This window comes from Dama dama, chromosome 4, assembly GCF_033118175.1.
Source record: "Dama dama isolate Ldn47 chromosome 4, ASM3311817v1, whole genome shotgun sequence".
Lineage (NCBI taxonomy): Eukaryota > Metazoa > Chordata > Mammalia > Artiodactyla > Cervidae > Dama > Dama dama.
Genome location: NC_083684.1, coordinates 54,852,567 through 54,879,408, shown reverse-complemented (window position 1 = coordinate 54,879,408; position 26,842 = coordinate 54,852,567). Strand labels below are relative to the sequence as shown.

At 41.4% G+C, this 26,842-nt stretch overlaps 2 protein-coding genes across 2 annotated transcripts; one reads left to right on the top strand and one right to left on the bottom strand.

Annotated features, from left to right (window-relative positions):
- Positions 1-4,269: 4,269 nt before the first annotated feature.
- LOC133054391 (NEDD8-activating enzyme E1 catalytic subunit-like) lies at positions 4,270-5,765 on the bottom strand. The gene has a single exon (XM_061139356.1). It carries the CDS (start codon positions 5,749-5,751, stop codon positions 4,360-4,362), a length of 1,392 nt encoding a protein of 463 aa, XP_060995339.1. The 5' UTR covers positions 5,752-5,765; the 3' UTR covers positions 4,270-4,359.
- A 2,279-nt stretch (positions 5,766-8,044) lies between these two features.
- LOC133055097 (cytochrome P450 2B4-like) lies at positions 8,045-25,076 on the top strand. The gene is made up of 9 exons (XM_061140562.1): positions 8,045-8,127; positions 10,787-10,949; positions 11,039-11,188; positions 11,905-12,065; positions 12,538-12,714; positions 13,930-14,071; positions 15,246-15,433; positions 19,623-19,764; positions 24,820-25,076. Exons 1-9 carry the CDS (start codon positions 8,098-8,100, stop codon positions 25,074-25,076), a joined length of 1,410 nt encoding a protein of 469 aa, XP_060996545.1. The 5' UTR covers positions 8,045-8,097.
- Positions 25,077-26,842: the final 1,766 nt, after the last annotated feature.

Genomic DNA, 26,842 nt, shown 5'->3' with positions numbered 1-26,842 from the left:
TTCCATATATATGCATTAGTATACTGTATTGGTGTTTTTCTTTCTGACTTACTTCACTCTGTATAATAGGCTCCAGTTTCATCCACCTCATTAGAACTGATTCAAATATATTCTTTTGAATAGTTGAGTAATCTTCCATTTTGTATACATACCACAGCTTCCTTATCCATTCGTCTGCTGATGGGCATCTAGGTTGCTTCCATGTCCTGGCTATTATAAACAGTGCTGCGATGAACATTGGGGTACATGTGTCTCTTTCAATTCTGGTTTCCTCAGTGTGTATGCCCAGCAGTGGGATTGCTGGGTCATATGGCAGTTCTATTTCCAGTTTTTTAAGGAATCTCCACACTGTTCTCCATAGTGGCTGTATTAGTTTGCATTCCCACCAACAATGAAAGCGGGTTCCCTTTTCTCCACATCCTCTCCAGCATTTACTGTTTGTAGATTTCTGGATAGCAGCCATTCTGACCAGTGTGAGATGGTACCTCATTGTGGTTTTGATTTGCATTTCTCTGATAATGAGTGATGTTGAGCATCTTTTCATGTGTTTATTAACTATCTGTATGTCTTCTTTGGAGAAATGTCTGTTTAGTTCTTTGGCCCATTTTTTGATTGGGTCATTTATTTTTGTGGAATTGAGCTGCACGAGCTGCTTGTATATTTTTGAGATTAACTCTTTGTAAGTTGCTTTGTTTGCTATTATTTTCTCCCATTCTAAAAGCTGTCTTTTCACCTTGCTTATAGTTTCCTTCGTTGTGTGAAAGCTTTTAAGTTTAATTAGGTCCCATTTGTTTATTTTTGCTTTTATTTCCATTACTCTGGGAGGTAGGTCATAGAGGATCCTGCTGTGATTTATGTCGGAAAGTGTTTTGCCTGTGTTTTCCTCTAGGAGTTTTATAGTTTCTGGTCTTACATTTAGATCTTTAATCCATTTTTAGTTTATTTTTGTGTATGCTGTTAGAAAGTGTTCTAGTTTCATTCTTTTACAAGTGGTTGACCAGTTTTCCCAGCACCACTTGTTAAAGAGATTGTTTTTTCTCTATTGTATATTCTTGCCTCTTTTGTCAAAAATAAGGTGTCCATGGGTGTGTGGATTTATCTCTGGGCTTTCTATTTTGTTCCTTTGATCTATATTTCTGTCTTTGTGCCAGTACCATGCTGTCTTGATGACTGTAGCTTTGTAGTAGAGCCTGAAGTCAGGCAGGTTGATTCCTCCAGTTCCATTCTTCTTTCTCAAGATTGCTTTGGCTATTCGAGGTTTTTTGTATTTCCATACAAATTGTGAAATTATTTGTTCTAGTTCTCTGAAAAATACTGTTGATAGCTTGATAGGGATTGGATTGAATCTATAGATTGCTTTGCGTTGTATACTCATTTTCACTATGTTGATTCTTCCAATGCATGAACATGGTATATTTCTCCATCCATTTGTGTTCTCTTTGATTTCTTTCATCAGTGTTTTATAGTTTTCTATATATAGGTGTATATTATATATATATATATGTCTATATATATATTTTTCTATATATAGGTCTTTTGTTTCTTTAGGTAGATATATTCCTAAGTATTTTATTCTTTTTGTTGCAATGGTGAATGGAATTGTTTTCTTAATTTCTCTTTCTGTTTTCTCATTGTTAGTGTATAGGAATGCAAGGGATTTGTGTGTTAATTTTATATCCTGCAACTTTACTGTATGCTTTAGTAATTTTCTGGTGGAGTCTTTAGGGTTTTCAGTGTAGAGGATCATGTCGTCTGCAAACAGTGTTTTACTTCTTCTTTTCCAATCTGGATTCCTTTTATTTCTTTTTCTTCTCTTATTGCTGTGGCCAAAACTTCCAAAACTATGTTGAATAGTAGTGGTGAGAGTGGGCACCCTTTTCTTGTTCCTGACTTTAGGCATAATGGTTTCCATTTTTCACCATTGAAGATAATGTTTGCTGTGGGTTTGTCATATATAGCTTTTATTATGTTCTATTCCTGCTTTCTGGAGGTTTTTTTTTTTTTTTAATCATAAATTGATGTTGAATTTTGTCAAAGGCTTTTTCTGCATCTATTGAGATAATCATATGGTTTTTATCTTTCAATTTGTTAATGTGGTGTATTACATTGATTGATTTGCAGACATTAAAGAATCCTTGCATCCCTGGGATAAAGCCCACTTGGTCATGATGTATGATCTTTTAATTATGTTGTTGGATTCTGTTTGCTAGAATTTTGTTAAGGATTTTTGCATCTATGTTCGTCAGTGATATTGCCTGTAGTTTTCTTTTTTTTGTGGCATCTTTGTCCGGTTTTGGTATTAGGCCTCATAGAATGGTTTGGAAGTTTACCTTCCTCTGCAATTTTCTGGAAGAGTTTGAGTAAAATAGATGTTAGCCCTTCTCTAAATTTTTGGTAGAATTCAGCTGTGAAGCCATCTGGTCCTGGGCTTTTGTTTGTTGGAAGATTTCTGATTACAGTTTCGATTTCCTTGCTTGTGATGGGTCTCTTAAGATTTTCTATTTCTTCCTGGTTCAGTTTTGGAAAGTTATGCTTTTCTAAGAATTTGTCCATTTCTTCCAAGTTGTCCATTTTATGGACATATAGTTGCTGATAGCAGTCTCTTATGATCCTTTGTATTTCTGTGTTGTCTGTTGTGATTTCTCCATTTTCATTTCTAATTTTGTTGATTTGATTCTCCTCCCTTTGTTTCTTGATGAGTCTGGCTAACGGTTTGTCAATTTTATTTATCTTCTCAAAGAACCAGCTTTTAGCTTTGTTGATTTTTGCTATGGTCTCTTTTGTTTCTTTTGCATTTATTTCTGCCCTAATTTTTTTTTATTTTTATTTATTTATTTTTTAGCCAGATTTAAACTCTGCCCTTGAGAAGTTATGATCTTCTGATCACTTTATCTAACTTCGTAAAAATGTGCATAATGAAACCTTTACAATTCAGTAATGTACAAAGTAGTACTAAACAACTCACGTAACTTCAAACAGCTTTAGCTAAGTAAGTAGCCTGAGCAAGTGTCAGGTTAGACTTGGAATTCCTTCCAAGACTTCTAACTGTGTAGTTTGAGGTAAATGACCTAAATTTCCAATTCTATTCAGCTCTCAGATGAAGATACACTATCACGTTCTCACAAGGCTACTTACACAAGAATTACTGTTGTACCTGTATATAGCACCTGTAAGCTGAATCTGTATACAGTACCTATAAACTGACTGTGTAACTTTTTAAGGAAATCGTATGAATTTATACCATGTTTTTATAATGAAACAAATTACTTGTCAATACAGAACTAGAAAGAATAAAAATAAATGAAAATCTAATCCAGTGAGACATAATCACAAAGCATTTAAACAGAAAAACAAAGAACATGTATTATATGTTCCCACACTAAGATACTAAAACTCATTTTCAGTACTTAGGTTTAATTCTGTTTTAAGCCTAAGACTTTTGGAAGGGGGAAAAGCATTTCAAGAGGCCTTCATATAAAAATTAAGTCATTCCATTTCATTACATTATTATGTCAGAGCAAATTAAATCAGTAGGTATTTATTGTGGCTAAAGTACTAATTCAAGTACTATAAAATTTTTGTATTAGTAACTCTGCTACATATTTTAAAATTATTTCTACATCAGGACAGAACTACTTACTAAATATATTTTAAAATTTCAGTGAGAAAATTAGACAATATATGATTTTATTAATAAATAATGTGAAAGCATCAGCGATAACGGTTTGAACATTAAATTCTTTTACACATCCATGTCTTGGCTTTAATGTTATGCATACTGGCATCTGACACTGAAGGTAAACACATGAAAATATTTCCCATTTCCATGCACAGGTGTTCAGCTATATACCGTTTATAAATTGTTATGGACAAGGTAACTTTTCCAATAATATTCATTTGGACAGCCACAATTAATATTAAATCAAGCAAGAAGTAGGCTATGTTAAACATATGCTCTAGATGTCAATATTCTTATTTAAAACTTAATTTTCTTATTTTTTTAAGGGACATCTTTTTGTATATGTGGGTGCTCAAATGAAAACTGAAGAATGCATTCTTTGACCATAACCAAATTCTCATACAAGAGGGTATTTGCCTCCTCCTCTAAAAGCAGCAATATATTTGCTCATAATCTCCCTCTCCAGGCACCATTTTCCATATCACTAATGAAAATGCTCACAAGCACCAACCCCAAAATTTTGTCTTCAAGGGAAAGGTATAAAGTTTAAAAAGTGACTCATATTTTAAAAAGTCAAATTCCAGCAACACTAATGCTAAAAATGACATCAATTATATTTCTTAGCATCCACAAAGTATAATATTTTCATGAGTTTTCTATTATGTGCAGATTTATTTTCCTTAAGAAGTAAAATGAAGTTTGAATAGTACAGTCTGTGGTGTGGTGACATCAGCAACTGCCAGTTCTTGTCCATCAACGAGTCCCAATTCTTTCAATGTCTTGGAGAGATTTGGCCTTGTTCGTTCTTCAATAGAGATTACTGACTGTAAGTAAAGTGTTCTATTTTTGCCCTCTAATGTGGCTGTGATAGCTGGAGATTTCATCTGCAGAGAAGCACTATTGGTGAGATAATCCAAAACCTCCTGCAGTTTAGCTGATGGAGAAAACTGAATGTTTTGAGGAAGCTGGCTGCAAGCTGGGCAGTTTTCCTTTCTCTCTGCTTCAAATGTATATGTGTATAGTCCATCTACATCGTTGAAAACCAAGTAATTATTAAGGGGAATATATGCGCTTGTGGCTATTTTAAAAACCTCAGTGGCACACACAGCTGCAATGACTGCATTTGTGGAAGATACTGCAGGAATGATTCGTTTTACTACTCCTTGAGTGAGTCTATATGTAACACCTCTAATATTATATTGTGATGCTCTTTCCAGGGCTTTTTGGAAAATCCACTGAATATGATCAGGGTCATCACCATCTAATGGAACCCCTTCTCCAAAAGGCTGCTCCTTAGGCCACTGCAATATCCTGACATACTCAATACAGTGTTCTGGTAGCCAGGGCATCGATGCAATGGTGCACATGGGAAAATTAACCTGTGGTAGATATAGTTCCAGCGTGCATTCAATACAAGCAGTCATTCCAGGTAGAATCACCCGGGCATTTCCTTTAAAACCTTCTGTCCCTCCATCTATCAAAGGGACAATGGAGCTTGGATCTAATACACCATCTTCATAATTTAGAAGAGATATCAGCATGCCATTTATCCATCTTCTGGCTATGATGGAGTCCAGTCCACATACAATTATATGAAATTGTCGATAGAAAGTGTTGTCAAAATCCTGAATCTTGTTGAAATGTGGAACTACATTGCAATTAGGAACTCTGTCATTTAGAAATTCTGCAGCAACTTCAGCCTTAGGTCTTCCAACATCTTTAGGCCTAAATAAAAATTGCCTATTCAGATTGGAAACATCTATAGTGTCCATGTCTATAACGTGAATCTGTCTAAAACCAGACAAGGCCAGGTTTTTCAGGAGCTCACATCCTAAGCCGCCAGCTCCAATGACTAGAACTTTACATGTATCTAACAAAAACTGGAGAGATTCAGTGCTCGGTTCGAAATCAGGGTGTGTGAAGGGTCCAGATCGCTCGAGGAACTTCTTTACATGGTTCCAGCGACCTTCCCAGTCTCCAGTGTCCCCACACCCACCATCAACAGCCAGTTTCTCAGCCAGCAGCTCCTCTATTCTCCTTCTTTTCTTCTCCGGCTCCTCGCCATCCACCATATTGTTCTCCGCCTCTTCCCTGCCCTAATTTTTAAGATTTCTTTCCTTTTATTAACTCTGGGGTTCTTCATGTCTTCCTTTTCTAGTTGCTTTAGGTGTAGAATTAGGTTATTTATTTGACTTTGTTCTTGTTTCTTGAGGTAAGCCTGTAATGCTATGAACCTTCCTCTTAGCACTTCTTTTACAGTGTCCCATAGGTTTGGGGCTATTGTGTTTTCATTTTCATTCATTTCTATGCATGTTTTGATTTCTTTTTCGATTTCTTCTGTGATTTGTTGGTTATTCAGAAGCGTGTTGTTTAGCCTCCATATGTCGTAATTTTTAATAGTTTTTTTCCCCTGTAATTGACATCTAATCTTACTGCATTGTGGTCAGAAAAGATTCTTGGAATGATTTCAATTTTTTTTTAATTTACCAAGGCTAGATTTACGGCCCAGGATGTGATCTATCCTGGAGAAGTTTCCGTGTGCACTTGAGAAAAAGGTGAAATTCATTGTTTGGGGGTGAAATGTCCTATAGATATCAAGGAGGTCTAACTTGTCCATTGTATCATTTAAAGTTTGTGTTTCCTTGTTAACTTTCTGTTTAGTTGATCTATCCATAGGTGTGAGTGGGGTATTAAAGTCTCCCACTTAAAAAAAAAAAATCTCCCACTATTATTGTGTTATTGTCAATTTCCCCTTTCTTGTTAGCATTTGCCTTACATATTGCGGTGCTCCTATGTTGGGTGCATATATATTTATAATTGTTATATCTTCTTCTTGGATTGAGCCTTTGATCACTATGAAGTGTTCTTCTTTGTCTCTTTTCACAGCCTTTATTTTGAAGTCTATATTATCAGATATGAGTATTGCTACTCCTGCTTTCTTTTGGTCTCCATTTGCATGAAATATCTTTCTCCAGCCCTTCACTTTCGGTCTGTATGTGTCCCTTGTTTTGAGGTGGGTGTTGTATAGACAGCATATATAGGGGTCTTGTTTTTGTATCCATTCAGCCAGTCTTTGTCTTTTGGTTGGGGCATTCAACCCATTTACATTTAAGGTAATTATTGATAAGTATGATCCCATTGCCAATTACTTTGTTGTTTTGGGTTCACGTTTATACAACCTTTCTGTGTTTCCTGTCTAGAGAAGATCCTTTAGCATTTGTTGAAGAGCTAGTTTGGTGGTGCTGAATTCTCTGAGCTTTTGTTTGTCTGTAAAGCTTTTGATTTCTCCTTCATATTTGAATGAGATCCTTGCTGGGTACAGTAATTTGGGCTGTAGGTTTTTCTCTTTCATTACTTTAAGTATCTCCTGCCATTCCCTTCTGGCCTGAAGAGTTTCTATTGAAAGATCAGCTGTTATCCTTATGGGAATCCCCTTGTGTGTTATTTGTTGTTTTTCCCTTGCTGCTTTTAATATTTGTTCTTTGTGTTTGATCTTTGTTAATTTGATTAATATGTGTCTTGGGGTTTTTCTCCTTGGGTTTATCCTGTTGGGACTCTCTGGGTTTCTTGGACTTGGGTGGCTATTTCCTTCCCCATTTTAGGGAAGGTTTCAACTATTATCTCCTCAAGTATTTTCTCATGGCCTTTCTATTTGTCTTCTTCTTCTGGGACTCCTATGATTCTAATATTGGGGCATTTAACATTGTCCCAGAGGTCCCTGAGGTTGTCCTCATTTCTTTTAATTCTTTTTTCTTTTTTCCTCTCTGCTTCATTTATTCCTACCATTCTATCTTCTACCTCACCTATCCTATCTTCTGTCTCCATTATTTTACTGTTGGTTCCCTCCAGAGTGTTTTTGATCTCACTTATTGCATTATTCATTATTGATTGACTCTTTTTTATTTCTTCTAGGTCCTTGTTAAACATTTCTTGCATCTTCTCAATCCTTTTCTCCAGGCTATTTATCTGTAACTCCATTTTGTTTCCAAGATTTTGGATCATTTTTACTATCATTATTCTGAATTCTTTTTCAGGTAGACTCCCTATCTCCTCCTCTTTTGTTTGGTTTGGTGGGCATTTATCATGTTTCTTTACCTGCTGAGTATTTCTCTGCCTTTTCATCTCATTTAGATTGCTGTGTTTGGGGTGGCCTTTCTGTATTCTGGCAGTTTGTGGTTCCTCTTTATTGTGGAGCTTCCTCCCCGTGGGTGGGGTTGGATGAGTGGCTTGTCAAGGTTTCCTGGTTAGGGAAGCTTGTGTTGGTGTTCTGGTGGGTGGAGCTGGATTTCTTCTCTCTGGAGTGCAATGAAGTGTCCAATAGTGAGTTTTGAGATGTCTGTGGGTTTGGTGTGGCTGGGTGGGTTGGGCAGCCTGTATACTGAAGCTTTTGGGCAGCCTGTATACTGAAGCTCAGAGCTATGTTCCTGTTTTGCTGGAGAATTTGCATGGTATGTCTTGCTCTGAAACTTACTGGCTCTTGGGTGGTGGTTGGTTTCAGTGTAGGTATGGAGGCTTTTGGATGGTCTCCTATTACTTAATGTTCTGTGTAGTCTGGAGTTTTCTGGTGTTCTCAGGTTTTGGGCTTAAGTCTCCTGCCTCTGGATTTCAGTTTTATTCTTCCAGTAGTCTCAAGACTTCTCCAACTATACAGCACTGATAATAAAACTTCTAGGTTAATGGTGAAAAGATTCTCCACCATGAGGGACACCCAGAGAGGTTCACAGACTTACATGGAGAAGGGTAGAGGGAGAAGGGAGATAGAGGTCACCAGGAGGAGAAGAGGAGAATCAAAAGGGGAGAGAGCAATCTAGCCAGTAATCAATTCCCTATGTGCTCTCCACAGTCTGGAACCCTCAGAGAGGTTCATGGAGTTACATAGAGAAGAGAAGAGGGAGGAAGGAAATAGAGGTGACCAGAAGGAGAAGAGGGGGAATCAAAAGGAAAGAGACAGATCTAGGCAGTAATCAGTTCCCTAAATGTTCTCCACAGCCCGGAACACACAAAGGGATTCACAGAGAAGGGGAAGGGAGGAGATAGAGGTGACCTGGGGGAGAAAAAGGAGAGTCAAAAGGGGAAGAGAGTAATCAAGCCATTAATCACAGTCCTAAGTAAAAATGGGTACTGAAGATTGGATTCTTAAAGGTACAAAATTTATAACAAATACCAAAAAGCAAAGATTAAAAATCCAGAGTAGAGGTTAGACTCTAAAAAATACAATATTAAAAAAAAAATCACAAAAATTATAAAAAATATAAATGAAGTTTGCTTCAAAAATAGGGTCCTTTTTTTTTTTGCAAGGTAATAATAGGTTATAAAAATGAAAATTAAAGGAGTAATAGAGGACTTAACATTTTTTTTAATTTAAAAAAATTTTAAAAATTATAATAGTAAAAATATATCTAGGAATTTCTCTGGAGCTGTTGTAGACAGTGTGGGGTTAGTTCAGTTTCAGATAGTTCTTTGTTTCAGCTTATACTTCTCAAGATCTATAGGCCCCTTCCAGTGTAGTCGGTGCTAACTATAGGGTTTTAATCTGTTGCAGTTGTCACTTCCAAAGCGGTTCCCTCTGTTTATTTTTGCTTCTTCTGTTTGCAGGTCTCTTCAGTGTCTTATTTCTGCCCTGACACAAGGGGGCAAAGGTGGTCACTTATTTAGGCTCACTTGTTCAGTTGTGCTGTGGGGAGGGAGGAATACTGCAAACAAATATCACTGGCATGTGTGGGGAGTGCTCCCAGTGTCTCAGCCACACTGGGTTTGCCCCCGCTCACAGCGTGTGTGCTTTCCCAGTCTACACTGCTCAGGCTCCAGGTTGCTCTGCAGGGGAACTGTCTAACGTGGGCCCTTGGTTGTGTGGATTTCCCAGGTCTAAGCCACTCAGGTTCAGGTTCTCAGGTACTCCACAAAGGCACAGACTCGGTTGGGCCTGCGTTTTGTGCCCTTCCCAGGTCTGAGCAGCTCAGGGACCAGGTGCTTGGTTAGCACACTCTCCCCAGGTAGTGGGTGTCTCTTATTGCCTCCCCCGTCCCAGGCACTCAGTTTCCTGGGTACGCAGCAGGCACGCCATCTCAGGTGTACTGTGTGTCTCTTCTGGGGAGCTGATCTCTGGCTGCGACCCTCCTGGTGGATGTCAACCATTCAGAATCCCAGGAAGTCTTGGTTAGCAACTGGGAGCCTGCTCGCAGTTTGGTCGAGGAGGATGCCATCTCTGGGACCGAGATTGCCCCTTTCCGGCTCTGGCTGCTGGGCTTTTTGTGGGATAGTTCTCTCTCTCTCTCTCTCTCTCTCTCTCTCTCTCTCTCTCTCTCCTTCCCCCCCTCCCCCCCTCTCTGGCTATCCCACAGTTTGGGTTGCTACCTCACATTAGCTCTCTCAGATTGCCCTTGGGGCTTTCAGGCCCAGTCCTTACCCTAAGCAAAGCAGCCCACGCCTCCCTGTTCAGTCCCTGCTTGCTGGTGGTGGATGCTAGCGTCTGGGCTCCTTCTCTGCTGGGAGTTGCTGTTAGTCACATAATCTGTGGGTTTTATTTATTTATTTATTTTTCCTCCTGGTTATGTTGCCCTCTGAGATTCCAATACTCCCCACAGACCCGCCGGTGAGAGGGTTTCCTGGTGTTTGGAAGCTTCTCCTCTTTTAAGACTCCCTTCCCAGGATGGGTCTCTGTCCCTAACTCTTTTGTCTCTCTCTTTATCTTTTATATTTTGTCCTACCTCCTTTCAAAGACAATGGGCTGGCTTTCTGGGTGCCTGATGTCCTCTGCCAGCATTCAGAAATTGTTTTGTGGAATTCGCTCAGCGTTCAAATGTTCTTTTGATGAATTTGTCAGGGAGAAAGTGGTCTCCTTGTCCTATTCCTCTGCCAACTTAGGACCATGCCCTCTGTAATTTTTGAAAGCAAAGCTGGGAGAGCTCAGGGTAAAGTCAACAGAGGCAGATGCTTGGAGTCAGGTGATATATGTGAGGTACAGAGGAGACCATAGAGTTCTAGTCTTTGCTCTTCCCTGATGGGGCTGTAGCCTTCAGGGTAGGCTAACTGGGAGGTGTGATCCAGGGGTGAGGTGGCGATCCTTCTCTTGAGTCAGAGAGTGAGACCTGGACTTTGCCCCTACAGCTACGGGAGAAATACGGGGATGTCTTTACTGTCTACCTGGGGTCTCGGCCTGCCGTCATCCTGTGGGGGTATGAGGCGATGAGGGAGGCCCTGGTGGATCAGGCTGAGGCGTTCTCTGGCCGAGGGCACATCGCCATCCTTGACCCCGTCTTCCAGGGAACAGGTGAGTGGGGGACGAGGGTGAGGATTAGGGAGAGGAGGAAGGACTATCCCATGTGTCTTCAAAATCTTCCTTCCATGCCCCACCATCAGGTGTGGTCTTTGCCAATGGAAAGTCATGGAAGGTTCTACGGCGATTCTCTGTGACCACCATGAAAGACTTTGGGATGGGGAAGCGGACTATTGAGGAACGAATCAAGAAGGAGGCTCAGTGTCTGGTGGAGGAGCTTCGGAAATCCCAGGGTGAGTGCAAGCTGGGTGGAGGTGGGGATGAGATGGGGTAAGAGAGAGAGGGAGAGGGCATATGACTGATAAAGAGAGATCCAGGGACAAAGACAGAGAGAGGCAGAAACAGGTTCAGAAAAAGAGAGGAGAAGGAGATAGAGACAGAAAAAGAGAAAGAGAATGAGGAAAAACAGAGAGAGAGACTAGCAAAGAGAGAGGGAGAGGCAGAGAAGTAGACAGAAGCACAGAGAGCATAGACAGAGAGAAACACAGCAAAAGCAAGACAGATATGGAGAAGGTGACACAATAAATCTAGGAACAGAAACTGCAAGGAAAAGTGAAAGAAAAAAGTAAAGGGAGTAGGGAGTTATTAAAGTCAGGGGACACAGAATGTCAATGAGGTTAAGGAGAGGGGCTACAAGATGTGGCAAGAGAACAGAGAAGAAGGAATGAGTCTGAAAGAAAGAGTGAATGAAAAGACCAGAGAAAGTCCAGAAAAATCAGCCCAAGACACAGATCAAGAAACGCAGCAAGAGACTCAGAGGTGAAGACTTTCAGAAAGAAAATCTTAGATACCCAGTGAAAGCCCAGTCAGCCAAGAGAAAGACAAAGAAACTAATCAAAGAAGCTAGGATGAGATGGCACCAGCCAGGATGAGATGGCACCAGTCAGATCAGAGCCAACCAGAAGGACTGTGCAGGGGACCCCTCCCCCTGACAGACCTCTCTCCTCAGGGGCCTACCTGGATCCTCATTTCCTCTTTAACTCCATCAGCGCCAACATAATCTGCTCCATTGTCTTTGGTGAGCGCTTTAATTACCAAGACCCTAGACTATTACGGCTGCTACATTTACTTAATGAAATCTTCATCATTCTCTGCTCCTTCTATACCCAGGTAAGTCATCAACTGCATAGTGGGCCAGCAATCAGGGTGGTGGACCCCAGGAAAAGATCAGATACTTTCTGTCCTGAACACTAAGCATGGACGGTTTAGTGGCCCTCCCAGGTGAGGCCATCCGTCAGTTCGGGGGTCAGAATCAGGCCTTGGACAAGAACGGGCTTCCAGAGAAGGAACCTCAGTAGATGTGAGAGTGACTGGAGCTGGGTGCAGAGGTCCATGCACCACTGTTTGTGTGTGTGTGTGTGTGTGTGTGTGTGTGTGTGTGTGAGCATGTGTGTGTGTGTGTGAGCATGTGTGTGTGTGTATGAGTGTGCGGGTGTGCACTCTGTTGGGAGGCACACCCTCCAAGTCCACAGGGTGAACGATGCCCTTTAGATGTTGCTGCGTGTGCAGATCAGAACACCAACACCCACAGCACCAGCCCAGTGAATGCAATGTGTTCTGCGCCTTGTCTGCTGCCCTGTAGGTGTTTGAAATCTTCCCGGGCATCTTGAAACACTTTCCTGGCACACACACCCGCTTGTACAGCATGCTTCAAGAAGTGAAAGATTTTATCACTGAGAACGTGGAGAGGCACCAGAAGATGCTGGATCCCAGTGGCCCTAAGGACTTCATTGATTCCTTCCTGCTTCGCATGGACAAGGCAAGACCTGCCCCAGATGGGCGTTGGGGGTGGGAAGCAGAGCGAAGGAAACCGTACTGGCATTGAACTAATATCTTTGGGTGCGATGTACCTGTTCTTTAAATGTTGAAGTAGTTCTCTAAGGATTAGCAAGAAAGCCAAGGTCCACAATCCTCTATTTTTTCCTATGCCTCCCCAAGCCTTCCTCCCAACAGCCTTTAAAGAGATGATAACTAAGCAATTAACATATGTCCAGTAAGCTTTCTCTGAGACACAGCTCACTCCTTCCCCCAGTTGTGACAGAGTCAAGTCTGTTCTGATTGATCAAGCTCCATGTATATTCAGATTGATAGAGACCAATGTCTGTTTTGATTGGTGCAGGCCAATGTCTGTTCTGATTGGTCTGGCAAGAGCCATACCAGTTGTGAAATATGGACAAGGCAATGGCTGCCCCAGGGGAGCCAGAAAGAGAGTGATGGACACACTACTGACATTGAGCTAGTATATTTGTGTGGGATGTATGTGTTCTTTAAATATTTAAACACTTCCCTAAGGATTAGCAAGCAGTCCATGGTGCAATCCCTCCCCTCTACTCCTTCGTAATCCTCTCCAAGCCTTCCTTCTGGAATGCTTTTAAAGAAATTAAGACCAAAGAGTTAACATGTAGCCCAGTAAGCTTACTCTGAGATGGATCTCACTCCTTCCCCCAATTCTGACAGGCACAGAACTGAGTTTGTTCTGATTAGTCAGAAGCCCACATCTGTTTTAACTGACTGAGACCAATGTCTGTTCTGGCAAGTGCCTACTAGTTGTTAAATATCTTCAGCAATATCCCTGGAATGTCAGCTACAAAGGCCAATCAGAAGTGCAATGACACCCAAGGACAGAGAGAATCAACAACAGCAATGACATCAACAAATTAACCTTTAACTTTCATTGATCTTATCATACATTATCAAAATAACTCCATGAGGATGTGCTAAGGCACCAAGAGGTTATATTCCTTGCCCAAATACACGCTGATGGTAAATGTTAAGGTCCGAATTTGAAGTCCAGGCACTTTCACTCTGGAGCTCACCCTTTTGGTAGCTTTTTGGCCTTGATTAGAGAAAAAAAGTTTCAAGAAAAAGAATAACTGGCACGGAGGAACATGGTGTTGGTAGGGAGATAAGAAGACTCAGAAACTGGGAATTTCTGCAGAGGGAAATGTTATGAATCACCCATCCCCATCTCTAGGAGCGCTCAGATCCTGAGAGTGAGTTTCACCAGGAGAACCTCATTCACACGGTGCTCTCACTGTTTTTTGCTGGTACAGAGACCTCCAGCTCCACACTCTGCTTTGGGTTTCTACTCCTCCTTAAGAACCCTGATGTCTTAGGTGAGCTGGGCGTATGGGAGGTGGGGGCCGGGGAGGAATGAGGGTCTTTAAGGCCATTGTGGAAGACTGACAGGCTAAGACCGATAACTTCTGTCCTGAGCGATCTGGGGGGAAAAAATCACCCCTAGAGGGCTTCCCTAGTAGCTCAGCTGGGAAAGAATCCTCCTGCAATGGGGGAGACCTGAGTTGGAACCCTGCATTGGGAAGATCCCCTGGAAGAGGGCATGGCAACCCACTCCAATATTCTTGCCTGGAGAATCCCCATGGACAGAGGAGTCTGGTGGGCTACAGTCCATGGGATTGCAAGGAGTCGTACACGACTGAGCAACTAAGCACAACACACAGGCACTTGTAACTTGTAATAAGAGTTTGCTAGGGACAAAGCTCTTTAAAGTTGACAAAGCACTTTAGGATTTACTTTACAAAGAATTTTTCATGCAGGCAAGCACCGTCTGGAGTAGACGTGTTTGTACTTATGAAGTGTTTTGCAATCTGCCCTGAGAGATGGTAAGGTGCCTTGTGGTTTTCAAAGAATGCTCCTGACGTAAAGCATTACCTTTTGCAGTGCATTTTGCTGTCTACTAAAGTACAGGATTCTCACCAACTACTCTTTTCCGTGGACTAAGAATTTGACTTTTTCACATATATTGCCAATTTACATGGACAAGGAAATGGCCAATTTACAACTAGTTAAAAAGCCCCTCCATTGGTTCTCAGTTGATGGTCTGCAGATCAGACTTGGAGATACTCTCACCTCATCAGACTCCATTCTTTCATAGGAATGAATTTAAGGCCAGCCTGAGGGAATGACTTATCTAAAATCACATAGCACATGAGTGAGACAAAAGGAGATGACACCAGTTTCAACTAGAACTCATTTTTAGTTGGAAAAGCAAAAAGCACCGTTAAGTGTTGAATGAATTTCCACCCACCCGTCCTTACCCAAGTTACCCCCTGTCATAACTAGAGTAGAAATGTCAGACAAGACTTCTCCACAAACAAGCTTCTGATATCTTTTTTGATGCTTTCATTGAGAGGAATGGTAACCCAACATCTTAGAAAAGAATTTACAAGACCCTCTCATCAGTCTGCAGGTCATTTTCAGGTCACTTGGTTGAGTCCACTATTATGGGCATTTATTGACATAACCTCCTCCCACCTGAATTGTTCTCAGAGAAAGTCCAGGCAGAAATCGACAGAGTGATTGGTGCACACCGTCTCCCAGCTCTGGAAGATCGGCCAAAAATGCCTTATACAGATGCCGTCATCCACGAGATTCAGAGATTCAGTGACCTAGTCCCTGTTGGTGTCCCCCACTCTGTCATCAAGGACACTCACTTCCGCGGATATTACCTCCCTAAGGTGAGACCAGCAGGGTCACAAATCTTGATTGTAGGTGCTGTCTGCCTCCAATCCTATGGTTCATATCTGGTTGTTGGACTATGATAAGAATTTTCATTTCCAGATTTCTATGGAAGAGAAGAGATTTTAGAAATATACTGAAGTCTTCTTTCTCTTTACAAGATATTAGGTTTGCTGGAGAAAGTAGAATATACTTTTGAAGCTTGTTATAGAGCTGGCTTTTTAAAACCTTTTAAAATCATTTCTTCTTAATGTTTATATGAGCCCATGTGTTTATATATATCCATACACACAACAATTGGCTCATACTGTGACAGTCACTTTGCAACTGAGTGACCTTGTCTTTCTGTGCATCTAGCACAGTTTTCAATTTGTGTGTGTGTGTGTGTGTGTGTGTGTGTGTGTGTGTGTGTGTGTGTATGAGTGTGCCTTTCTTTTTCTAATATGACAGTTTGCTGTGGATATATTGTTCAGGTCAATGCCTATGGTTATAACTTATTTTTGTGTGTGTGTATGTGTGGTAGCTTACATTGCTGAGTATAGGTGTACCTAGAGGTGATTTCCAGAGTTTTGAATCACCCAATGAACAGCACCCATCAGGTTATATTCTGGCCCCAGTCTTGGAGCAGCTCTTTATAGGGCTCTGCTAAGTCAGATGTGAACCTTTTAGTTGATGGATCATAAAGTAGACCAAAGGGTCTTGGGGATGAGGGATCAGGGTGGTTGGTGAGGATACCTGGAGGGATGGGACACAAGCAACCAAATGGGGGAGAGTCATTTCAACATTCCTGCCACCAACTATAGAGCCGCACAGTGGATGAAGCTCATAATCAGCTATGGAGTCACCATAATAGATTCAGCCACTCTTTGTTAATGGTCATTTGGGTTCAGGGTCACAGAAACCCCAGTAAGATGGTATGCGCTGGGAGAGGGCATTAGAGGGCAGACAGCCCTGAAATTACAATCACAGAAAAGTAACCAGTCTAATCACATGGACCACAGCCTTGTCTAATGCAATGAAACTATGAGCCACGCCATCTAGGGCCACCAAAGATGGATGGGTCATGGTGGAGAGTTCTGACAAAATGAGGTCCACTGGAGAAGGGAATGGCAAATCACTTCAGTATTCTTGCCTTGAGAGCCCAATAAACACTATGAAAAGGCAAAAAGAACACTGTTAGATGAACTCCCCTGGTCAGTAGGTGCCCAATATGCTGCTGAAGATCAGTAGAGAAATAACCCCCAAAAGAATGAAGAGACAGAGCCAAAGCAAAAACAACACCCAGTTGTGGATGTGACTGGTGATGGAAGCAAGGTCCGATGTTGTAAAGAGCAATATTGTATAGGAACCTGGAATGTTAGGTCCATGAATCAAGGCAAATTGGAAGTGGTCAAACAGGAGATGGCAAGAGTGAATGTCAACATTTTAGGAATCAGCGAACTAAAATGGACTGGAATGGGTGAATTTGACTCAGATGACAATTATATCTACTACTGTGGGCAAGAATCCCTTAGAAGAAATGGAGTAGCCTTCATGGCCAACAAAAGGGTCTGAAATGCAGTACTTGGATGCAATCTCAAAAACGACAGAATGATCTCTGTTCATTTCCAAGGCAAACCATTCAATATCACAGTAATGCAAGCCTATGTCCCAACCAGCAATGCTGAAGAAGCTGAAGTTGAATGGTTCTATAAAGACCTACAAGACCTTCTAGAACTAACACCCCAAAAAGATGTCCTTTTCATTATAGGGGACTGGAACGCAAAAGTAGGAAGTCAAGAAACACCTGGAGTAACAGGCAAATTTGGCTTTGGAGTACAGAATGAAGAAGGGCAAAGGCTAATAGAGTTTTGCCAAGAGAACGCACTGGTCACAGCAAACACCCACTTCCAACAACACAAGAGAAGACTCCACACATGGACATCACCAGATGGTCAACACTGAAATCAGATTGATTATATTCTTTGCAGTCAAAGATGGAGAAGCTCTATATAGTCAGCAAAAACAAGACAAGGAACTGACTGTGGCTCAGATCATGAACCCTTTATTGCCAAATTCAGACTTAAATTGAAGAAAGTAGGGAAAACCACTAGACCATTCAGGTATGACCTAAGTCAAATCCCTAAAGAATACACAGTGGAAGTGAGAAATAGATTTAAGTGACTGGATCTGGTAGACAGAGTGCCTGAAGAAGTACGGATGGAGGTTTGTGACATTGTACGGGAGACAGGGATCAAGACCAATCCCAAGAAAAAGAAATGCAAAAAGGCAAAATGGCTGTCTGAGGAGGCCTTACAAATAGTTGTGAAAAGAAGAGAAGCCAAAAGCAAAGGAGAAAAGGAAAGATATACCCATTTGAATGCAGAGTTCCAAAGAATAGCAAGGAGAGATAAGAAAACCTCCCTCAGTGATCAGTGCAAAGAAATAGAGGAAAACAATAGAATGGGAAAGACTAGAGAACTCTTCAAGAAAAGTAGAGATACCAAGGGAACATTTCAAGCAAAGATGGGCTCAATAAAGGACAGAAATGGTATGCACCTAACAGAAACAGAAGATATTAAGAAGAGGTGGCAAGAATACACAGAAGAGCTGTACAAAAAAAGATCTTCATGACACAGATAATCATGATGGTGTGATCACTCACCTGGAGCCAGACATCCTGGAATGTGAAGTCAAGTGGGCCTTAAGAAGCTTCACTATGAACAAAGCTAGTGGAGGTGATAGAATTCCAGTTGAACTCTTTCAAATCCTAAAAGATGATGCTTTGAAAGTGCTGCACTCAATATGCCAGCAAATTTGGAAAACTCAGCAGTGGCCACAGGACTGGAAAAGGTCAGTTTTCATTCCAATCCCAAAGAAAGGCAATGCCAATGAATGCTCAAACTACTGCAGAATTACACTCATTTCACATGCTAGTAACATAATGCTCAACATTTTCCAAGCCAGGCTTCAACAATACATGAAACGTGAACTTCCAGATGTTCAAGCTGGTTTTAGTAAAGGCAGAGGAACCAGAGATTAAATTGCCAACATCCATTGGATCATCAAAAAAGCAAGAGAGTTCCAGAAAAACATCTATTTCTGCTTTATTGACTACGCCAAAGCCTTTGACTGTGTGGATGACAACAAACTGGAAAATTCTGAAAGAGATGGGAATACCAGACCACCTGACCTGCCTCTTGAGAAATCTGTATGCAGTTTAGGAAGCAACAGTTAGAACTGGACATGGAACAACAGACTGGTTCCAAATAGGAAAAGGAGTACATCAATGCTGTATATTGTCACCCCGCTTATTTAACTTATATGCAGAATATATCATGAGAAATGCTGGGCTGGATGAAGCACAAGCTGCAATCAAGACTGCTGGGAGAAATATCAATAACCTCAGTTATACAGATGATACCACCCTTATGGCAGAAAGTGAAGAAGAACTAAAGAGCCTCTTGATGAAAGTGAAAGAGGAGAGTGAAAAAGTTGGCTTAAAGCTCAACATTCAGAAAACTAAGATCATGGCGTCTGGTCCCATCACTTCATGGCAAATAGATGGGGAAACAATGGCTGACTTTATTTTTCTGGGCTCCAAAATCACTGCAGATGGTGACTGCAGCCATGAAGTTAAAAGACACTTGCTCTTTGGAAGAAAAGCTATGACCAACATAGACAGCATATTAAAAATCAGAGACATTACTTTGCCCACAAAGGTCTGTCTAGTCAAAGGTACAGTTTTTCTAGTAGTCATGTATGGATGTGAGAGTTGGACTATAAAGAAAGCTGAGCACCAAAGAACTGATGCTTTTGAACTGTGGTGTTGGAGAAGACTCTTGAGAGGCCCTTGGACTGCAAGGTGATCCAACCAGTCCATCCTAAGGGAAATCAGTCCTGAGTGTTCATTGGAAGGACTGATATTAGAAGCTGAAACTCCAATAACTTGGCCACCTGATGTGAAGAGCTGACTTATTGGAAAAGACCTTGATGCTGGGAAAGATTGAGGGCGGGATGAGAAGGGGACGACAGAAGATGAGATGTTTGGAAAGAATCACCAACTCAATGGAGATGAGTTTGAGTAAACTCTGGGAGTTGGTGATGGACAGGGAGGCCCTGACATCCATGGGGTTGCAAAGAGTCAGACACCACTGAGCAACTGAACTGATGAACTGATGGTTCCACTTGTTTTTAACATCCTCTTAGGGCATTACCGTGTACCCCATCCTGAGCTCTGCCCTCCAGGACCCACGCCACTTTGAGAAGCCAAATGCCTTCTATCCTGGCCACTTCCTGGATGCACAGGGCAAATTCAGGAGGCCGGAAGTCTTCATCCCATTCTCCATGGGTAAGTCATGCTCTTTCTTCCCCATGAAAGTGCCTGCTCACCCACGCTCTGTGTGTGACTTTCTTTCTTGATCCAACTCCAAACACCAGGTGAACGTTTTTGGGAAAAGGTGACAATTCTGAAGGATAGAGAAAGACATCTACAGAGTCAAAGATAGTGTGAAGGGGAAAAGAAGGAATGAGGTATGATGGAGGAGGAAGATGGAGACTCAGCAACAGAGATAAAGTGGCAGCACAGACACACACTTGCACACTCAAAATAACAGACAAATAAATGATCCATTACCAGGCACCTGTTATGTGCTAAGATCAGGGAAAGGCATTTCCCATGTTTTCTCTGAAAATTAAAATAACCATTATTTTTCTAATTTATACAAAGCAAGAAGGAATAAAATTCAATTTGAAAATCACCTGTAACTTACCACTCAATCAGACTTATTAATAACAGAGGATGTCCTTTTATTAGTATGTATACAAACACAAAGGTTTAGATGGATAGGTAGTAGGTAGATAAATAGGTACATACATGGATACACAGATAGATACATAGACAATAGGTAAGAAAATGAAAGAATGGTAAAAAGAAAAGAAGATTCAATGATTTATTTCTCGTTTGTCAATGGTTAATCCAAGCCATGGACTAGTGTGAGGTTCAGAAGGCACTTAAAGAACAGAGATTTAAGGAATATTCATTCTTGGATTTGCCTGTGTGCCCTGATTCAATCAGGTTTCCCATGTGGTTCAGTGGTAAGAAATCCACCTGCCAATGCAGGAGACACAGTTTCGCTCCCTGGGTCAGAAATATCCCCTGGAGAAGGAAAGGGCAACTCACTCCAATGTTCTTGCCTGGGAAATCCCAAGGACAGAGGAGCCTGGTGGGCTACAGGCCATGGGGTCTCAAAAGAGTCAGACACAACTGGGCAACTATACAACAAAACCTAATTCAATCATCTATAAGATCATTCAACTTTTAGTCACTGACTTGAAATTTATCATATCAAAAAATTTCAATCTGAGTAGATCTAATTCTGGTTCATTTACTGATCTGTCTTTCTATCTATATAATACTGCTTGACTATTTCTACCCAAGAAATATGTTTTAATATTTTACAGTTGCTAGTCTCTCTGTATTACTCCTCTTCTATAGATAGTTTTATGGTTATTTTAAACATATTTTTATTTTCTTCCAAGTGTCCTTTGGAATTATTTTGTCAAAGTCTCAAAAACTCCCCCTGGAATTTTTATTAAGATTAACCTGAATTTGTAGTTTACATTGAATAACTTTGACAGCTTTACAAATTTGAATAACTTTGACAGCCCAGTCAAGAAGAAGGGCTTCCCAGGTGGCTCAGTGGTAAAGAATATGCCTGCCAATGTAGGAGACACAGGTTCAACTCCTTGTTTGGGAAGATTCCCTGGAGGAAGAGATGGTAACCCCCTCCAGTATTCTTGCCTGGGAAACTCCATGGACAGAAGAGCCTGGCAGGCTACAGTCTGTGGGCTCACAAAGAGCTGGACACGACTGGGCACACACAGTCAGGAAGATAACATTTCCTTTGAATCAACTCTATATCAGTTGAATTTTTTTTCAACTATGTTTTGAATACTTCTAGCTAGATTTATTCCTAAGAAACATGAGAAGAGATTGTTGCTATTGTTGATAGAACCTCTTTGTCAGCTCAGACTGCCATAATAAAAGTCTATAGACTGGGTGGCTTACACAACAGAAATTCATCTCCTCATATTTCTGGAGGCTGGAGGTCTGTTCTCAGAGAGCCAGCATGGTCAAGTTCTCGTGGGGTCTGTCTTCCAGCTCACACACGGCAGCCGTCTTGCTGTGACCTCACGCGGTAGAGTGAAGGTTCTGCTATTACTTCCTCTTCTATAAGAACTCAATCCCTTGAAATTGTTTTTACTACATGAGAGCATTCTTCCTCCTTGCCTCCCTCCATTCCTTCCTTCCTTTCCTCCTCTTTCATAGCTTTTTCTTCTGATTATAAAGCTAACATATTGTTGAAAGTTGAGAGAATACAAAACGGTATAATTTTTAAACAAACAAAGAAGAGTAATATTCCCTCATGGAGGCCTAAGGAACTTTTCTAATGAACTTATCTAAACCTTATGGGCTTCTCAGATGGTGCTAGTGGTAAAGAACTTGCCTGCCAATGCAGGAGAGGTAAGACACAGACAGATTCGATCCTTGGGTTGGGAAGATCCCTAGGAGGAGGACATGGCAACCCACTCCAGTATTCTTGCCTGGAGAATCCCATGGACAGAGGAGCCTGGCAGACTACAGTCCATAGGTCGCAAACAGTCCATCAAAATAGAAGTGACTTAGCAAGCACGCATGCAAACCTAATAACTAGACTTTGCTGATGGTCGAGTGGTTAAGACCCCAGACTCCCACTGCAGCAGGCATGGGTTCCATCCCTGGTCAGGAAGCTAAGATGTCACATGCCGTGAGGGGCGGCCAAAAAGAGAAGATCAACCCAATTACTTTCTAAGATCCTTTCTTCAAATATCATTGCGTTGGAAGTTAGGGCTGCAACATATAAATTCTGAAAGGACATGATTAAGTTGACAGCAATTTTTTGGTGTAGTATTTTAAATTTTTAGAATAGGTATATCAGAAATCCACTGGTATTTTGAAATGTATATTTCTGTCATAACCAGACAGTTTCCTTATATTACTTTTACAACTAACCATTTTTCATTCTTTTGGGTTTTCCAAATAATTGGTGTTAGCATCTGCAAATGATGATATTTTGACTTTTCTGTTTCTTGTGTTAAAGTCACATGTTTTCCCTAATATCATGAGCCAGCACCTCTGGAATCATGTGAAGTAACAGTAGTGACAGTAAAAGTAGTGACTTCTTTTTTTTTTTTTTTAGTTCTACCACTTTATTGTTACCAACCCATCTCCCTCCACCCTCGTGCACACATGCTCAGTCATGTAACCCCATGGACTGCAGCCCGCCAGGCTCCTCTGTCCATGGACTTTTCCAGGCAAGAATACTGGAGTGGATTGCCATTTCCTTCTCCTTGACTTCTAACTTTAAGGAGAATATTTTTATTTTCTCTGTTAAGCTTAATGATGGTTATGATCTATTCCAGATATTTTATGGCTGTTCTAATATATTTCATTGTTCAGTCAATAAGTCATGTCTGACTTTTTGTGACCCCATGAACTGCAGCATGCCAGGCTTCCCTGCCCTTCATTATCTCCCAGAGTTTGCCCAAACTCATGTCCATTGAATCAGTGATCCTACCATGTATTCTTCTCAATTCTATTCTCTTTTTTTGGCCACAACGCACATTTTGTGGGATCTTAGATCTCTGACTGGGAATTGAACCTGTGTCCCCTGCAGTGAAAATGCAGAGTACTAACCACTGGACTGCCAGAGAAGGTCCCAATTTTTCTCAATTCTAAATGGAATTAAGGAAAGATCTTTTTAATCTCTATTTTACAACAAGCTTCTATTTTTTGAAAAATTTGATCAGGATGTTATATTGAGTATTAATAATCTTTTCAGGTCCTGTCAAGATGATCAAATTGCTTTTCTCCTTTGATGTCTGAGTGTTGACTCATTCTCTCTCTTATAGAATTGGAAAAAGAGAGGCTCAGGGTTCAGGGGACTTGCCCAAGCCCCTGTAGAAAGTCATGATCTACGGAGGTCAGGGCAGGGCTAAGCTGTGATAAACTTTCTGAACATCTCAGCAACTTAAAGCCAAAAGATTGTTTTCCTGATCATGCCCATCCCAAACCATCACAGTCATGTAGAAAAAGGAGTTAACAAGGACTCTATCCTGAAACAGGAAGACACAGGGAAAACAGCATGACATGCATAAGTTTAGCCCTCACTTCATGGGACTAAGAAAATCCCATCCAAGTTCAATGTAGCTGAGATGTTATATACCCAGAGATGATCTATGAATAACTTATGAAGCATAGTGAATTTAGCCATACACACAAGGCAGCTCTCTGGGCTCCTTTCCTTCTCATGAGACTGCGGGTCAACAGGATATAGTGGAAACTCTAGCCCAGCCCAGGGACATGCTGGCCTCTCCCTTGGTTATTGCAGTGGACACAGCCTGTCTGTGGATACTTAGGGCTCCACCTCGATGGGACAATTTGTGGTGGTCAACCTCATCATGCAGGAAGATATGAGTAGGTGTTATGAGAGTCAGAAAAATGTGGGCAGAGGTGGACAGAGTGCTATTCAAGTCTTTATAAGCATGACGAGGGCATGACCAGTCAGAACCTCCACAGGTTGGGGTGTGGGGATTGGGTCTGGGAGGCTGACTTTGTTGGCTGCTGATTGTGGGCAGGACCAAGGAGCTGGGAGGAGGGTCAAGGTGGCCAGAAAGTGGGGACACTGAGAAGCTTAGAGCAAATGATGAGATATAGGTCAATATTTGATCAGCCAGGTGCCCACCCACTCCAGGATAGGCCAGAAGTTTCAGCTCCCCTGAACCCCTCTCTCATGGTCCTCATACTGCCACAGTATGATTTCTCCAGCGTTTTCACATTTTTTTTTCTCATATATTGGCTTAGTTGACAGTATACTTAACCAGAGACACACAAAAAATGAAAGAACTTGAGACACAAAAGGACTCGGTACCAGGAGGGACAGAGAAGGGCACTGTACTGGATAATCCCAGAGAAGGCAGAACTGAAATATGAGATAGAAATGTGCAAACACTGCTCACCCTATGCCCGCCCCCACTCTCAGCCCCTACTGATGTTGTTGGTGTTATTGGTACTGAGGACAAGAATAGGATCAGAACACCTCGCGTGTAAATCTATGTAAATGAACATGCCAATATTCTGGGGTTTCAGGGAGTGGGGCAACCAAGTGTTCTCAAGTTCAGCTTCATGTTGATGAACTTTTACTTTTTGGTTGTCACCATCTACTCTGCACACCCCTGCCCTCCTCCTTCTTCAAGTTAAAGTAGCTAATTCAGCCCTCAACTTCTGTGTTGTGTGACTCCAAAATAGCTCCCTTAACCTCTCTGATCTTATCCTCTAACGATACTCCCTCCTTTACACCTGCAGGAAAACGCCTCTGTCTGGGAGAGAGCTTGGCCCGCTCAGAGCTCTTCCTCTTCTTGACCTCTCTGCTGCAGAACTTCTCCTTGGGGTCTCCCAAGGCTCCTGAAGACATCGACCTCACGCCCAGGGAGAATGGGCTGGGGAGAGTGCCCCCTGTGTTCCAGGTCCGCTTCCTGCCCCGCAGAGGAGGGGGAGGGCAAGAAGAGGCACAGATGTCCTCTGAGTCCTTGCATCCGGCCCCTAACTCTGTCCGGAATTAACACGTGCAGGCTCCACCCTGCTCCACCACTTTCTCCTGTGGAAAGTCCCTTTTGTGGTCTCTCCATCATCCAGCCTGCTGTAGTTGCCACTCATCCCTAGATGGCCTGCACTGTTGACTGAGGATATTTCAGGGTCAAGAAATACGGGCTGGACTTCCCTGGTGGTCCAGTGGTAAAGAAACCACCTACCAGTGCAGAGGACATAGATTCAGTTCCTGATTTGGAAAGATTCCACATGCCACGAGGAAACTGGGCCTGTGTGTCACAACTACTGAAGCCCTTGCTTTAGAGCCTGTGTGCCGCAACAAGAGAGGCCACTGCAATGAGAAACTCGAGCAGCACAATTAGAGAGTAGTCTCCAATCACCACAACTAGAGAGAAAGCCCACATGCTGCAACAAAGATCCAAGTGCAGCCAAAAACAAACAAATAAATAAAATTTAAAAAAAAAAAGAATTACCTTCAATAACTTAGTGTTACCACCATCCCTAGAACAGTTAGGGTAACTAAGGCCCCAGAGGAGGGCAAGATTTAGATCCAAGCTTACCCAGAACAGCAGCATCAGAACCAGGTCTCCCGCCTCCCTTCCCTTCTCTCCATCTGCCCTGCATACCCCTGCCCTCCTCCTCCGTTGAATTGAAATGGCTAATTCAACCCTTAACTTCTGCGCTGCATGACTCCAAAATATCTCTTACCTCTCTGATCTTATCCTCCAAAACCAGTGAAACCAAAATAAAATTCTGTTCTTTCTGGACAATGGCTATCTGTGCTGCCTGTCTCTCTTTTTAGGTAAAATTCGCATATTGTAACATTAACCACAGCTATTTTAAGGTGTACATTTCTTTTATATTTTGTCCTACCTCCTTTCGAAGACAATGGGCTGCTTTTCTGGGCTCCTGATGTCCTCTGCTAGCGATCAGAAGTTGTTTTGTGCAGTTTGCTCAGCGTTCAAATGTTCTTTCGATGAATTTGTAGGGGAGAAAGTGGTCTCCCCATCCTATTCCTCCTCCATCTTAGCTCCTCCCTCTAAGGTGTACATTTCAATGGCACTTAGTACAATCGTAATGTTGTGTAAGGATCAATTCCATCTATTTCAAAACATTTTCATCATCCCATAAGAAAACTCCATCCTGCTAAAATATGTCAGTCTCCAGTTCCCTCCTCCCACTGACCCCCAACAACCATTAGTATGTTTTTTTTTTTCACGTGAATTTACCTATTCTGGAAATTTCATATAAATAACATCATACAGTAAGTGATTGTCTCTGGGTCTTTCATTTAGTTCAATGTTATCAGGGTTGAATCATACTGTAGCAGGTATCAGTACATCATTCATTTTATGGCCAAATAGTATTCCATTGTGTGGAAATACCACACAATGTGTATTATGTGTGTTCCCTCACCAGATGATTGACATGTGGGTTGCTTCCACATTTTGGGTGTTGTGAATGGAGCTGCTAGGAACATTTGAGAACAGGGATGCCCTGTTTTTGTTTTACTATCTATGAAGGTAATGGAAGGAAGGTGTTCTTCACCTTTTAGTCTCTTCCCTTTGGGTTTGATGATTTTCTTTTGGGTTGTGCTTATATTCCTTTCTTTCTAGTTTTTTTTTTTTTTTTGTATCTATTATAGGCTTTTAATTTATTGTTATCATGGAGTTCCTATATGTTGACTTATATCTATATATATTTATTTTAAACTGATAATTAAGTTTATTTATATTTACATTTTTAAATGACTTAAATATTTATATTTAAGTCATTTAAG